General features: G+C 45.1%; 1 protein-coding gene across 1 annotated transcript; it reads right to left on the bottom strand.

Moving 5' to 3' along the window:
- Positions 1-13,169: 13,169 nt before the first annotated feature.
- On the bottom strand, positions 13,170-15,064 carry LOC127315831 (uncharacterized). The gene is made up of 3 exons (XM_051346280.1): positions 14,845-15,064; positions 14,639-14,731; positions 13,170-13,397 (listed from the first exon to the last, which is right to left on the bottom strand). The coding sequence occupies exons 1-3, from the start codon at positions 14,989-14,991 to the stop codon at positions 13,386-13,388; spliced, it is 252 nt and encodes an 83-aa protein (XP_051202240.1). The 5' UTR covers positions 14,992-15,064; the 3' UTR covers positions 13,170-13,385.
- Between the last annotated feature and the right edge of the window lie 231 nt (positions 15,065-15,295).

Below are 15,295 nucleotides of genomic sequence, written 5' to 3'. Positions count from 1 at the left end.
CTCTTTCTAGGGAAGTGTTCCATACCTTTCTTGAGAGGAAATTGATATTTTATATTACCTTCCTTCATATCAATGATAGCACCAACAGTTCGAAGAAAAGGTCTTCCCAATATAATGGGACAAGATGCATTGCATTCAATATCCAAGACAACAAAATCAACGGGGACAAGGTTATTGTTAATGGTAATGCGAACATTATCAACTTTCCCCAAAGGTTTCTTTGTAGAATGATCAGCAAGATTAACATTCAAATAACAATTTTTCAGCGGTGGCAAGTCAAGCATATTATAAATTTTCTCAGGCATAACAGAAATACTTGCACCAAGATCACATAAAGCATTACAATCAAAATCTTTAACCTTCATCTTAATGATGGGCTCCCAACCATCCTCTAACTTTCTAGGAATAGAGGCTTCGCGCTCTAGTTTCTCTTCTCTAGCTTTTATGAGAGCATTTGTAATATGTTGCGTGAAAGCCAAATTTATAGCACTAGCATTAGGACTTTTAGCAAGTTTTTGCAAGAACTTTATAACTTCAGAGATGTGGCAATCATCAAAATTCAAACCATTATAATCTAAAGCAATGGGATCATCATCCCCAATGTTGGAAAAAATTTCAGCGAGTTTTATCACGGGCGATTTCATAGCTTTAGCAGTTTGAGCGGTTTCGCGCTTTGCATTAGAAGTGGAAACATTGCTAACACCAATTATTTTATTATTAATAGTAGGAGGTGCAGCAACATGTGTAGCATTAGCATTACAAGTGGTGGTAATAGTCCAAACTTTAGCTACATTCTTCTCTTTAGCTAGTTTTTCATTTTCTTCTCTATCCCACCTAGCACGCAGTTCAACCATTAATCTTATATTCTCATTAATTCTAACTTGGATGGCATTTGCTGTAGTAACAATTTTATTATGATGATTCTCATTAGGCATAACTTTCGATTTCAAAAGATCAACATCAGAGGCAAGACTATCGACTTTAGAAGCAAGTATATCAATTTTCCCAAGCTTTTCTTCAACAGATTTGTTAAAAGCAGTTTGTGTACTAATAAATTCTTTAAGCATGGCTTCAAGTCCAGGGGGTGAACTCCTATTATTGTTGTAAGAATTCCCATAAGAATTACCATAGCCGTTGCCATTATTATAAGGATATGGCCTATAGTTGTTACTAGAATTGTTAGGTAAGCATTGTTGTTGAAATTATTATTTTTAATGAAGTTTACATCAACATGTTCTTCTTGTGCAACCAATGAAGCTAACGGAACATTATTAGGATCAATATTAGTCCTATCATTCACAAGCATAGACATAATAGCATCAATCTTAGCACTCAAGGAAGAGGTTTCTTCGACAGAATTTACCTTCATACCTTGTGGAGCTCTTTCCGTGTGCCATTCAGAGTAGTTGATCATCATATTATCAAGAAGCTTTATTGCTTCACCAAGAGTGATGGACATAAAGGTACCTCCAGCAGCTGAATCCAATAAATTCCGCGAAGAAAAATTTAGTCCTGCATAGAAGGTTTGGATGATCATCCAAGTAGTCAGTCCATGGGTTGGGCAATTTTTAACCAGAGATTTCATTCTTTCCCAAGCTTGAGCAACATGTTCAGTATCTAATTGTTTAAAATTCATTATGCTACTCCTCAAAGATATAATTTTAGCAGGGAGATAATATCTACCAATAAAAGCATCCTTGCATTTAGTCCATGAATCAATACTATTCTTAGGCAGAGATAGCAACCAATCTTTAGCTCTTCCTCTTAATGAGAAAGGGAACAATTTTAATTTTATAATGTCACCATCTACATCTTTATATTTTTGCATTTCACATAGTTCAACAAAATTATTAAGATGGGCAGCAGCATCATCAGAACTAACACCAGAAAATTGCTCTCGCATAACAAGATTCAGTAAAGCAGGTTTAATTTCAAAGAATGCTGCTGTAGTAGCAGGTGGAGCAATAGGTGTGCATAAGAAATCATTATTATTTGTGGTTGTGAAGTCACACAACTTAGTATTTTCAGGGGTGGCCATTTTAGCAACAGTAAATAAAGCAAACTAGATAAAGTAAATACAAGTAACTAATTTTTTTGTGTTTTTGATATAGCAAACAAGATAGCAAATAAAGTAAAACTAGCAACTAATTTTTTTGTATTTTGTTTTAGTGCAGCAAACAAAGTAGTAAATAAAACTAAGCAAGACAAAAACAAAGTAAAGAGATTGGGATGTGGAGACTCCCCTTGCAGCGTGTCTTGATCTCCCCGGCAACGGCGCCAGAAAAAGAGCTTGATGGCGTGTAACTCACACGTTCGTTGGGAACCCCAAGAGGAAGGTATGATGCGCACAGCAGCAAATTTTCCCTCAGAAAGAAACCAAGGTTTATCGAACCAGGAGGAGCCAAGAAGCACGTTGAAGGTTGATGGCGGCGGGATGTAGTGCGGCGCAACACCAGGGATTCCGGCGCCAACGTGGAACCTGCACAACACAACCAAAGTACTTTGCCCCAACGAAACAGTGAGGTTGTCAATCTCACCGGCTTGCTATAACAAAGGATTAACCGTATTGTGTGGAAGATGATTATTTGCAGAAAACAGTAGAACAAGTATTGCAGTAGATTGTATTTCAGTATAGAGAATTGGACCGGGGTCCACAGTTCACTAGAGGTGTCTCTCCCATAAGATAAACAGCATGTTGGGTGAACAAATTACAGTTGGGCAATTGACAAATAAAGAGGGCATGACCATGCACATACATATTATGATGAGTATAGTGAGATTTAATTGGGCATTACGACAAAGTACATAGACCGCCATCCAACTGCATCTATGCCTAAAAAGTCCACCTTCAGGTTATCATCCGAACCCCCTCCAGTATTAAGTTACAAAGCAACAGACAATTGCATTAAGTATGGTGCGTAATGTAATCAACAACTACATCCTTAGACATAGCATCAATGTTTTATCCCTAGTGGCAACATCACAACCCAACCTTAGAACTTTCATCCTTTGTCCCAGGTGTCAATGCAGGCATGAACCCACTATCGAGCATAAATACTCCCTCTTGGAGTTACAAGCATCTACTTGGCCAGAGCATCTACTAGTAACGGAGAGCATGCAAGATCATAAACAACACATAGACATAACTTTGATAATCAACATAACAAGTATTCTCTATTCATCGGATCCCAACAAACGCAACATATAGAATTACAGATAGATGATCTTGATCATGTTAGGCAGCTCACAAGATCCGACAATGAAGCACAATGGGGAGAAGACAACCATCTAGCTACTGCTATGGACCCATAGTCCAGGGGTAGACTACTCACACATCACTCCGGAGGCGACCATGGCGGCGTAGAGTCCTCCGGGAGATGATTCCCCTCTCCGGCAGGGTGCCGGAGGCGATCTCGTGGATCCCCCGAGATGGGATCGGCGGCGGCGGCGTCTCTGGAAGGTTTTCCGTATCGTGGCTCTCGGTACTGGGGGTTTCGCAACGGAGGCTTTAAGTAGGCGGAAGGGCAGGTCAGGAGGCGGCACGAGGGCCCCACACCACAGGGCCGCGCGGCCAAGGGGGGGGTCGCGCCGCCCTAGGGTGTGGCCCCCTCGTGGCCCCTCTTCGTCTCCTCTTCGGACTTCTGGAAGCTTCGTGGCAAAATAGGACCCTGGGCGTTGATTTCGTCCAATTCCGAGAATATTTCGTTACTAGGATTTCTGAAACCAAAAATAGCAGAAAACAGCAACTGGCACTTCGGCATCTTGTTAATAGGTTAGTTCCAGAAAATGCACGAATATGACGTAAAGTGTGCATAAAACATGTAGATAACATCAATAATGTGGCATGGAACATAAGAAATTATCGATACGTCGGAGACGTATCACCCATTGAGACACTCGACCTGTGGCTTCCGGATTGGTCATTATGCTCTTCAGGGGCGCTTCACTTACAACGATAATCGGGTGCTCCGTGAAGTAGTGCCGCAACTTGCGGGCTGACCTCCATACTGCGTACGCCAGCTTCTGATGATGGGGATACCTCTGCCTTGCAGGAGTGAGCACTTCACTGAGGTAGTAAACGGGCCTCTGCACACCATGAACTCTCCCTGCTTCCTCTCGTTCGACGACTAAAACGCTGCTGAAGACTCGTGCTGTTGCGGCTATGTACATGAGCAACGTCTCCTTCTCGCGCGGAGTCACAAGCACTGGGGAGGTTGATAAGATTTTCTTCAAGTTGTCGAAGGATTCCTGTGCCTCCTTTGTCCACTCGAACTTTTCCGACTTTTTCATCAAGTTGTAGAAGGGCAAAGCTTTCTCCCCTAGCTTTGCAATGAACCTGCTGAGCGCTGCTAGTCGGCCTGCCAACTGCTGCACTTGGTGCAGATTCTTCGGCGGCTCCATATCAAGAATAGCTTTGATCTTCAAGGGATTGGCTTCGATTCCTCTGGCTGATATGAAGTACCCGAGCACTTGTCCTCCTCGCACTCCGAAGAAGCATTTTTTGGGATTCAACTTGATTTTGTATCTGTCCAGATTATCGAAAGTTTCCCGCAAATCATCGATGAGCGTGGCTGCGTGCTTCGTTTTCACCACGATGTCGTCGATGTAAACTTCAATGTTTCTTCCAATCTGTTCCCCAAGGCAGGCTTGCATGCAGCGTTGGTAAGTTGCTCCTACATTTTTCAACCCGAAGGTCATGACGTTGTAACAGAAAACGCCGTGTGGAGTGATGAACACGGTTAGCTCCTGGTCTTCTTTCTTTAGTTTAATCTGATTGTACCCGGAGTATGCATCGAGGAAAGAGAGACGGTCGCATCCGGCCGTGGAGTCGACTATTTGGTCTATTCGAGGCAGCGGGAAATGATCTTTCGGGCAGTGCTTGTTAAGGCTGGTGTAATCGATGCACATGCGGAGGGCGGTCGTGTCCTTCTTCGGCACCATGACGGGATTGGCCACCCACTCAGATTCCTTAAGCTCTCGAATAAATCCCGCCTTGCGGAGTCGATTAACTTCTTCGCCGATTGCTCTTCTCTTTGGTTCGGAAAATCGTCGCATTGATTGCTGTACTGGTTTGGCCATCGGGTCAACATTTAGGGCGTGCTCAGCGAGTTCCCTGGGGATACCTGGCATGTCGGATGGTTCCCATGCAAATATCTCCCAGCGCTCACGGAGGAACTCGATGAGCGCGCTTTCCTATGCGTCAGTGAGGTCAGCCGAAATATTGACCGTCTTCTTCGGGTCAGTAGGGTGCACCTGCAGCTTCTTAGCTTCCTTTGCAGTGTCGAACTCATCGGATCTTACGTTTCGATTGTCGGCTGGTGGTTGTGTGTGGTCTGTAACGGTATCGATCGCGTTGAGTTCTTCCTTGGCTCCAAACTTCGAGGCGATCTTCTGGAACTCCCTGTCGCAGTTGTCTGATCGAGCAAAGCTGCCAAGAACGGTTATTGGGGTCCCGTTGTTGCCTGGCATCTTCAGTTTCAGGTATGCATAATGAGGCACGGCCATGAATTTAGCAAACGCAGGCCTGCCGAGGATGGCGTGGTACTGAGATTCCCAGTCGACTACTTCGAACTCGATCTTTTCTTTTCTGAAATTACTGGGCGTGCCGAAGACTACGTCCAATGATGTTTTGCCGAGCGAGTAAGCGGGTCGAGTCGGTATAATGCAGTGGAACCCTGTGTCAGATTCTCTTAGCATGTCGACTGTTAAACCCATTGCTCTCATTGTGCTGGCGAATAGCAGGTTCAAGCCGCTTCCTCCATCCATGAATACTTTGCCCATATTGTACCCTCCAATCTGTGCTTCAAGGACAAGGGCCGCGTGGTCGGGCCTTGGGACAGCTTTCGGGTGATCGGCCCTGCTGAAGGAGATGCTCTGTTCTGACCAGTCGATGAAATCAGGCGTATCAACTATGGCGACTTCCGCATATTTTACTTCTCGGGAGAACTTCTTGATTTCTCTCTTTGAAAAGCTGATTTTATGGATCATGTTGACTTGTCCGCGTAGCTCTGGGAATACTTCGGCTGGTACATATTCGTCTTTTTCCATTGGTTCGTATGGTTCTGGTACATACGGTTCTGGTAGATGGTCGTAGGACCTTGCCCTCTTCTCCATCATGTGAACTCTTGATATAGCTTCGGCTCTAAGATCATCACAGAACTGCCGAATCTCTAGGAAGTGTCGATAGTTCCTCAACAAATGACTAGACTTCTCCCGACCATCTTTTGGATCAATGTAGGAGTGGAGGTAACATGGCGCCTCAAGTTGCTCTGTAGCCGAAAGGTACGGAGAACGGGTGCGGCCCCTGATTGATGATGTGTCGTGGCATTCTTGCTCGAACTGTCGAAGGTGAACTGCTGTTCTGCCTTCCTTCTCACGGTGTGAGCCTCTTCGTGTCTTCCTTTGTCCAGCCGTGGTGTCGAGACCCCCTCGGTTGCTCTCTTGTATGCTCCTAGGCGGAATTTTTTGGGTTGTCGCTGAAGGGACACCCTCCGGAGGTACGGCCTTTGAGTCGGACGCGCCGGCCTTAGGGAGGCGAAGGAAACCTCCGGAGTCGATGACGAAGTGGACGCCACCGAAAACAGCCTCTGTGTCGTGAGATGGTGCCATAGAGTTTGGGTGAAGTGCTTTGCGGCGCGGCACGAACTCGAAGGACCCGCAGCGGATCGGATCTCTTGACTCTGCCGGCGTCGGTGATTCGAGTAAGAACGCCGCGGACGTGACTGGTACTGCCGATGACTTGCCTTGTGCCGACAGGCTTCCCACAGACGGCGCCAATTATCGAGGGTACTCCTCGTCAATGCCCTCCGATAGGGGCTTAGGGTTGATGGAATCCTGCAAGCTGACACGAGACATCGGTTCACAGACAAGCGGGGGAGCAATTTACCCAGGTTCGGGGCCCTCAATGAGGTAAAACCCTTACGTCCTGCCTGTTTGTTCTTGATTATGATGATAATGGGTTACAATGGGGTGCTGAATAGTTCGGCTGAGATCTTGTCGAGATGGCTAATCGCTAAGGTGACCTAGCTCTAAGCTTTTGCTGGCTAAGATTGCTAAGATTGATCGTGTCCCTCGGCAGCCCCTCTCCTGGCCTTTATATAGGAGGCCAGGTCTGAAGAGGTCTAACCGAATACGACTAGGTTTACAGTAGTTTTACATCCGATCTTTCCTTGTTCGACTGCTTTCTTGTCTTGCCCATCAAGGAACCTTCTGGTGCACCGTCCTAGAGGCCCGCCTTGCTTCCGAGTGTCTTCATGGGCCTCCAACTAGATGGTACAGGATAGGGCAACATCGGTTACCCGAAGGGTAGTGCCCACGTCAGCGGGCGCGGGTGCCACACTTAAGTGGATGTGTGGCGCCCGTGGCATCGGCGCCACACATGCTAGTGTGGCGCCCGTGGCATCGGCACCACACATAGAGGCTCGCCAAAACGGCTAAGTCCCAGACGTCCGGAGCCCCTGGATGTTTTCGACCGAAAACTTGATATAAGTTGGCATGTGTGGCGCCGATGGGAAGGGCGCCACACATGCTGCCACGTCGGATCGGCGCACCAGCTCAGCGTCGAGGGCGCCACGTCGGCTGGGAGAGTGGCGCCGGCAGGAGGGGCGCCACACTGACATGTGTGGCGCCGATGGGAGGGGCGCCACACAAAAGGGTTAGATGGGTGAAATAGTTTCGCCGGAGGGTCAGTCTGTGCTTTTCTTTCACTTTTGGGTTATTTTTGTGCAAATCGCCTTGCCAACCAGTGAACCCTTTCGTTTTGAAAAATTCAAAAAATATTTTCATAAGTTTAAAAATCTGAAAACAAATCTGTACAATGATGTAACCCACATGTATGAAAAGTCGTAATATGAAGTTTTTATATTATATGCTACACAAAAAACAATAAAATCAGATAAAACTGAGAGATTTGGAAATATGCATACTCATATCCACGCACTTGTCATTTTTATGTAGCTTAAAATAAAAAGTACTTCATCCGACCTATAATAAGTGTTTCTAAATTTTCAACACTTACTATGAATCCGAAGGAGTATTTGAAATTAATATTATACAGATTTATGGGGTAGACCATTTGCTACATTCAGTTTTTTGAGATTTTTTTACTAAAATCTCAATAAATGTGATTCCTGATTTTTTTAAAAATTAACATCGGCACCCAATACCATGTTATATTATGATGAATAGTATTCGAAAGAAACGGCCAAGCTTCTAAAAAATGGCATAGAGGCCAACCAATAGACATGTGAATACCAATAAAGGTTCTCCAATAATTTTATAAATATAGAGAGATTATATGTACTACCATTGTCAAAGACGTAGAATCCGAGAAGAAAAATGCAGACATAGAATCCGGGAAGAAAAATGCAAGGACCATCCTCCTCTTGACAAACCTTGATAGGAATTTCAAAATCGATCTCACAAAGCAATATTTGGAATTCCGTACCTATAGAATTTTAGTCTTTCAACATCACCAGTGACGTCCAGAAGGAGATCTCGTAGTCGAATGAAGAACTAAAAATCATTTATTGTAGAAGATGCATTTTCCATTGACATAGAGACAAAAAAGAAGATGCCTACCAAAACTAACATAATCTTTCTAAAAAAAACACTACTATTATTAAAAACTCAACTCATAGATCACCCCTCCATATGCCGAGGCTAATCGGAGTAGGGAAAACCGACTTATGGAGGATTCCAAAGTGGAGACGACGGCTAGGTTTAGAGACGCTATGTATGGGAGAAATTCTTCTTTTTTACTCCATCTGTTCATATTAATTATCATTCATTTAGTATAGCTTTATATTAAATTAGAAAGAACTAACATGGGATAAGGGGTGGATTATGATGTGTTAACAAGAATGTATGATACTCCCTTCGTTTATATATATAAGACCATTATTTTTTCGAGCTAAAATTTTCACTAGCAATTTAATTAATAACTAGTTGAATGCCCGTGCGTTGCTACGGAATAAAAATATATATGGATACACTAATCAAACATTTGTTTTTACTTCAAAAACATTTGTCAAACATGATGGTACAAGGTTTTTCTTAATATGGCGAAAAGTACATATTATCTCTTTCGTTTTTTTGTCCTTAGCGGTTGTCGTATGTTCTTAACCATTCTATCACACTGCAAGAAGTTGTACTGGTTTATTTTTACCACATCTCTCCTTGTTAAAACATTAAGAGGCCTATAAATGATCCTCACGGACCACCATGAGAGGCGATGGCAGGAAACAACTCTCACCTACGAGAGGATGATGATGTTTGAGTTTCTTGTTTTCAAATAATAAAAGACGCGGATAATGCAGTGATAATAATAGATAGCAACAGAGATAACACATTTTTGGCCCCAAGAAACCTAGAAATTTTTTGGTGCAAAGAAAAGAAAACTAAACTGAAAGAAAGACCAGACTAAACTAAAATGTCCCATTCCTCAAACTTTTACAATTTCATTATGCTATATTGGATATCAAGACATGGAGCTCGCCAAGGTTGTCATTTTACTCAGTGTTTGTGCCGTGCTATCATCTTAATTATCCATGTACATGTCTGGTTCCTTAGCATCCTTTCATATATGCTATAGAATATACCCCCCTAAAAGGAGAAGATGCAAACATTAATAAAAAAAATCTATAAAGTTTAATCACAACAAATATTATTTTCGTTCATGATATTTCAAGGTTTCTTATATTTCATACCAAGTAGTTGATAGAAAGAAGACTTCAAATGATCAATACAAGCATATTGCTAAACATCTACGGTAGAAAAATAGTCTCACGGGAGAAAACATTTACAACTTTAATAAGAAAACTCATGTACACTACATGTATATCAATGGAGTAATGAAGCTTCTAAATCACGCTAAAATTTCGAAATCTAAGAGCAATTAGTACAGATGATGGACCCACTAACTGTAGTTCAGCAAAAAATAATACTGGTCATCCTTCTCTATGCAAGAGTCCTCGGTGATACTCTTAAGTATTATCTCTACACTCTACTCAAGTACCATCTGACAAAACATTTCTCAAGTCGAAAGGATTTCAAACTGAATTACATTCTTCCTCTACATAATGTTCGGTTGGGCTTAGCTATAAGAACACTTCTAATGATCAATATGAGCATATTGTCCTAGCTGCTAAAAACTACAGCAGAAAAATAGTCTTAGCCGATAAATTTATTACGGCAATGACAAGTCTCCATGAATTGGCTCCAAGAATCTTTAATACTGAAAACATAGCTTACACTAAGACATTGCTCCTGGCAAGCACGATGTATAACGTCCAGAACTACTACATATAACGTGGGCAAAGATTATATCGGATCTTAGCTAGTTCCTGCAGGAAGCACAACTAACCGTTCAAAGCAACCTGGAGAAATAAGTGACTAAATAAGCTGAGATTTGCACGAGAGTTACCTTGGCTCTGGCGATCACGAGGACGGCATGGCCCTGTTGCCACTTCGAGAGCTTGCCCGTCGCCTCCATGGAGTCGCCGGCGAACGCATCACCGTCAGTAATCGAGAGGGGATGAGGATCGGAGAGGTGCCTTGATTGAGCTAGAGGATGGATGACTTAGAGGCCAAGAGGCCGAGTTTACAAAGGAAGTCGAGATCATGCCTACCTCCTCCTCATCCTTCCCCTCTGCCGCCGCGGTAGCCGGTTTGCTCGGGATGTCCCCGCCACTGCCATTCATTCAGCGGCGGAATGGCCACGTGAAAGAGGAGAAGACCTTCAGTTGTCTCCACTGTCGTGTACTTCAAATCTAAAACTGATCTGGCAACCGGTGTAGCACCTAAAAGGAGAGGGCATGACGCACGACTTCTACCACCGTCTTCTCCGACCTTCACCAGATGCTTGAAACAGTGGAAGCGGCAACCTTCATGGCCGACCACTTAGTGCTTGATAGACGTAGGACCGTCGGTCTCCCCACCACGGCAATCGGCTCCATTGATTCCTCCGACGCTGCCTAGCAGGTGCATCCGTGCTCCACCAAGACCTGCTAGCACGCTCCTAGTCGCCAATCATGTCGGAACGCTGTGATCATCGCAACCTTCTACCGACGTCCCCATCCGATGATGGGCATGCTCTCGTCCACGTGAGGGCGACAACGACGACACGCTAATCCGAACTCTAATCTTTATCACACCACACGTTTCTCGATAAATAGAGGATGGCGTGCAAGAGGAAATCGGATTCAGCTGGAGTATATAGGGAAGGTAATTATGTGGATGAGACATGCACCGTAATTGTTTCTTGGAAAATAATCCGGTGAATGGAAAGTCTTGATGCTTTCCATGCTTTTTAGAATTCACGTGATTGCGTGGATCCCTGATTGATGGTAACATATTTGATGCGGGGATCCGCTGCTATACTTCCTTTGACGCGCATGTGATTAGACGTTGTTAACTCTCCAAGTGTGGCGCGTTTGTTAGGGTGATCCATTGCTCCAATATTTGATGTCAAAGTGCACACCATCCCCAACTGCAATATAATAGTAAAGAAAATTAAGTTATATATATACACACAAAACATATTGTTGGAAACATCTTTCAAATATAAATTCATTGGTATATTTTTTGTGACATATAACTCAAATTATGTTGGTCAAATTATTACTCAAAGTTCTACCTTAAAATGCTTGGTGGCCTTTATATATAAAAACAAAGGGTGTAGTACTCCAGTTTTGCCTAGCTCGGGAGTAAGAGCATCTCCACTCGTGCCCCCGACGAGGTCCCCGAGCGACGTTTTTTCCATCCAAACGGCGAAATTCGGCCCAGTCGCGCCCCCGGTTTCTCGTTTTCGTCCGGATTTGGCCCTTCATCCATCCGGCGAGCCCACGCCATCCCCGGCCCCCCGGGGCGCGCTCGGGGACTCCGGACGAAAGATTTTGGCGCGAAACGTCGTGTGGACCCGCGTAGTCGGCGACTGGAAAACCAAATCCTGCCGATTTTCCCTCCAATTTGCTTGCATATCCCCATTCCCTCCAATTTGCTTGCATATCCCCATTCTCTCCCGCCGAAATTCCCCAATCTCCTCGTCTTCCAGCTCCAGTTTCCGGCGGCGTCTTCTCGTCCACCACTCTCCTCCTCGTCCTCTCGTCCACCAAAATGCCGCCGAAGGCGCCGGCGAGGAAGATGCGGGCGAAGAAGACGAAGCCGCCGAGCATGTCGAACGCCGAGTGGGCGGCGGACGAGAAACGGCGCGAGGTGGAAACAAGCGGCAGGGCGGAGAGGGTGAAAAAATCCTCCGAGCCACTCCGGCCAGTCCTTCGTCGTCTCCGCCGGCTCCTACCTCGTCTGCCTCACCATCTACCTCGTCGACTGCGGCTGCCTCGACGTCCACTGCCGCTGCTTCATCGTCGGCCGCCGCAGCCGCTTCGGCCACGACGTGTGAGGAAACTGGTCCGTCGGACACCGCCGTGCCGGCCGGGACTGCCGACGAGCCTGTCTCCGTGTAATTTCCCTCCGATCGCCGATCTGTGGCTGATCCTTTTGCTCCTTTTGCCGATCAACTGGCCGTACTTGTAGCGCGGGACGGCGGTTTGTTTGAATTTAAACTCTATCCGCCGAACTCCGGGTGGACGACTGGAAATACGGTACTCCCCACGACTTATTTTCGTCCAATCCGGCGGTTGTTTCGTTCGGATTTGGGCGTGGGGAGCGCCAACGAGTGGGGATGCTCTAAGATGATTTTGCCTAGCGGTGGTGCGAAGCCACATGCTAACAAACTACCGTTAAAAAGGACCCACATGGCAGTCATACTCATACTGCAGAGGCAGATGCCCTCAGCGAGCTCCGGCTTACAGACTACTAGTAATAAGTAAAGTTAAGTACTAATAAAATTTCTATGAAGCAAAAAGATCCTAAGCGATACTGGGATCACTATTTTTGAAGGAGGTATTGGTATCACTTGTTTTGGTTCACGTTTATTTCTCGATGTGGCGCAAAAACAAACTAGAAGTATCAAAAAATAACAGCAGACATAATTGATCTGAAAACCAGTTCATACCTACCCATTCACCAATGCTTGAGCCAACAGTGCAATCTCCTGTCCCGAAATAACAGAAACGTGACCAGGTGCAACAGTGCAACACCATGCAGCGACAGAAACATACAAGTCTTTAAAAAGGACTGAAAAAAACACAGAAATGAGACACTGACAATGGACCAAGAAAGATAATAAAGAGTCTCAAATTCTCAATGTATGGTCCATGGATTACATCATTGCAAAGCCCGCAAAACCGAAAACACAGCAAACATTGGAACGTTTTTTACATAATTTATTCTTCCATATCTGGACATGTATAAACTACAACTGTCCACCGGATGCGTCCGAAACGAGGTCACCTTCAAACATTGGAACGTCACTCCTAATTAGATCACTCGGGCTTCTGGCAATATGATAAGATGTGTTAGTACAGAGTGCAAAGTGATGTTGTGATGAATGGAGTGCAGAAAACATATCTCCATAGACGGGAGCAATTGCTTGAAACTGACAAACTAGATAACTGCAACAAGCTGGTCACAACAAATGCATAAAACAGATATCTGAACATTTAGCTTTTCTTTAGGTCAAAAGGGCCTAGCCCCTCCTCCATTTCATTAAAATGAAACATTGTCATGTACATTGTGGCTCATTAAACAGATACCCCGACAATTACCGAGTTGGCACTAAAATCTACTGCAACCAATGCTCCATAGGTCCATATCATGGAGGTATCCACGCAATTTCTAAAAGGTTTTTCACAACATAAATTAGATATACCAGAACACAATTAAGGGCTTGTTTCAGCAAACGGGATGAACTTTTCCCAAATACACAACACAACTGGATTCTGAATTGTGTAAATAGATGGACATGGAGAACCAACACTATCTGATTCCACGACAAACAAACAAAAAGAAAGCTCAGTATCTCAAACACATCAAGTATTGGTTAAAAAAAGTTTTACTCATAATAACTAGATGCAGTTGCTTTCATAGGATTGAAGTATGCAGGGTACTCTTTGTTGTATCAATGGACTGCGTCAAAACATGACCACTACGTACTTAGCCTGTTAGCCAGACCATACTGCAGTTACTTTGTAAACTCGGAACAAATACAAGGTAATCATCAGCACCTCACATGACCACACTCTGACACCCAGTTAAAAAAACCTTAATTACCTTTACATCTCCCCTACCACAAAGTTGTTCACTGAACAGCATATTCAGTTACTAGAGAGTATAGTATAGGGCATGATCAAAACATTCGCATACCCTCCATAGAAAAACTTGGTGAATGGCATGTTTGTCCAAAGATGGCAATATTCCTACACTTTTCTCAGGGATGGAGGAACACCCCACCCCCACCCCCACACCCCCACCCTCACGCATTTAGCCACATCGACTCTGCGATCTACGTCTACCAGTCAGACAACAAGTGATTTGACACTTCAAAGTTGTCGCTAGACATCTGCAGTAACTGTAAATGGTCCGCACATCATGCAGTGACGCCAAATCTATCGGTTTACCAGGAAGTGCACAGATTAATACTCATCTTTCTTTAGGAGCCCAGGTGTTGAGTGTAGAGCGATTACCCATATGACATCGAGTCTAAAAAACTGACTGTAGCCTAGCGGGCAGTGCATACCTTGCCATCGGCTCCAGACTTGGCCTTCTCGGCCTCGGCCTTCTCCTTCTCGAGCTGCTTCTTGAGTTTCTCCTGCCTCTCCCTCTCCATCTTCTGCTCCCCACGCCAAACATCAAATCGAAAAACATGAGTACCATCGGATCGGGAAATAGGAGATCGATGGGGTGAGATAGCTAGGGCTTTGGGTGGGGATGCGAGTGGCCGACCTGGATGTATACGGTCTCCTTGGCGCGCTCCTCCTCCTTGAGCACGCCGCCCTTCCCGCCGCTCAGGAGGCGCCGGGTGCCGCTCGCGACCGCCGCCGGAGACCGGAGGCGCGCCGGGAGGGAGGTCAGCGCGCATCTCATCGCCATTTTGGTCGCACTCTCTCGCGAATCGGTCGGGGGCTGGGGGATCTCGGGGCAGAGTCTGAGTGGGCTTGTTCGGCTGGTTGCTGCCACTTGTAAAGAGGAGTCGACCAGGAGACTAGGGGCGTGTTTGGTAGCCCGGGTCTACCCAGAATCTCCCATCCCAACCAAGAATTCTGTAAATTTGGGTGTTTGTTAGCCCGGCTTTCTCCTCTCGACCCTGCCCACCTCGCACGAAAAACGCTCCAGAGCCCTGCCCGAGAGAGAAGCTCGATTCGAGCTTCTGAGCTCAGCCTAGCTGAGTCCATCC

Source organism: Lolium perenne, chromosome 7, assembly GCF_019359855.2.
Source record: "Lolium perenne isolate Kyuss_39 chromosome 7, Kyuss_2.0, whole genome shotgun sequence".
In the NCBI taxonomy this organism is placed as follows: domain Eukaryota; kingdom Viridiplantae; phylum Streptophyta; class Magnoliopsida; order Poales; family Poaceae; genus Lolium; species Lolium perenne.
The sequence above is the reverse complement of the archived record's forward strand: the minus strand, read 5'-3'. Positions and strand labels throughout refer to the sequence as shown.

What these genes read in the sequence shown, in the direction of transcription:
- LOC127315831 (XM_051346280.1), bottom strand. Translation starts at nt 14,991, where the DNA reads ATGGCGATGAGATGCGCGCTGACCTCCCTCCCGGCGCGCCTCCGGTCT. An exon ending in AGGAGACCGTATACATCCAG is followed by an intron (nt 14,732 to 14,844) that starts GTCGGCCACTCG and finishes CGTGGGGAGCAG; the next exon opens with AAGATGGAGAGGGAGAGGCA.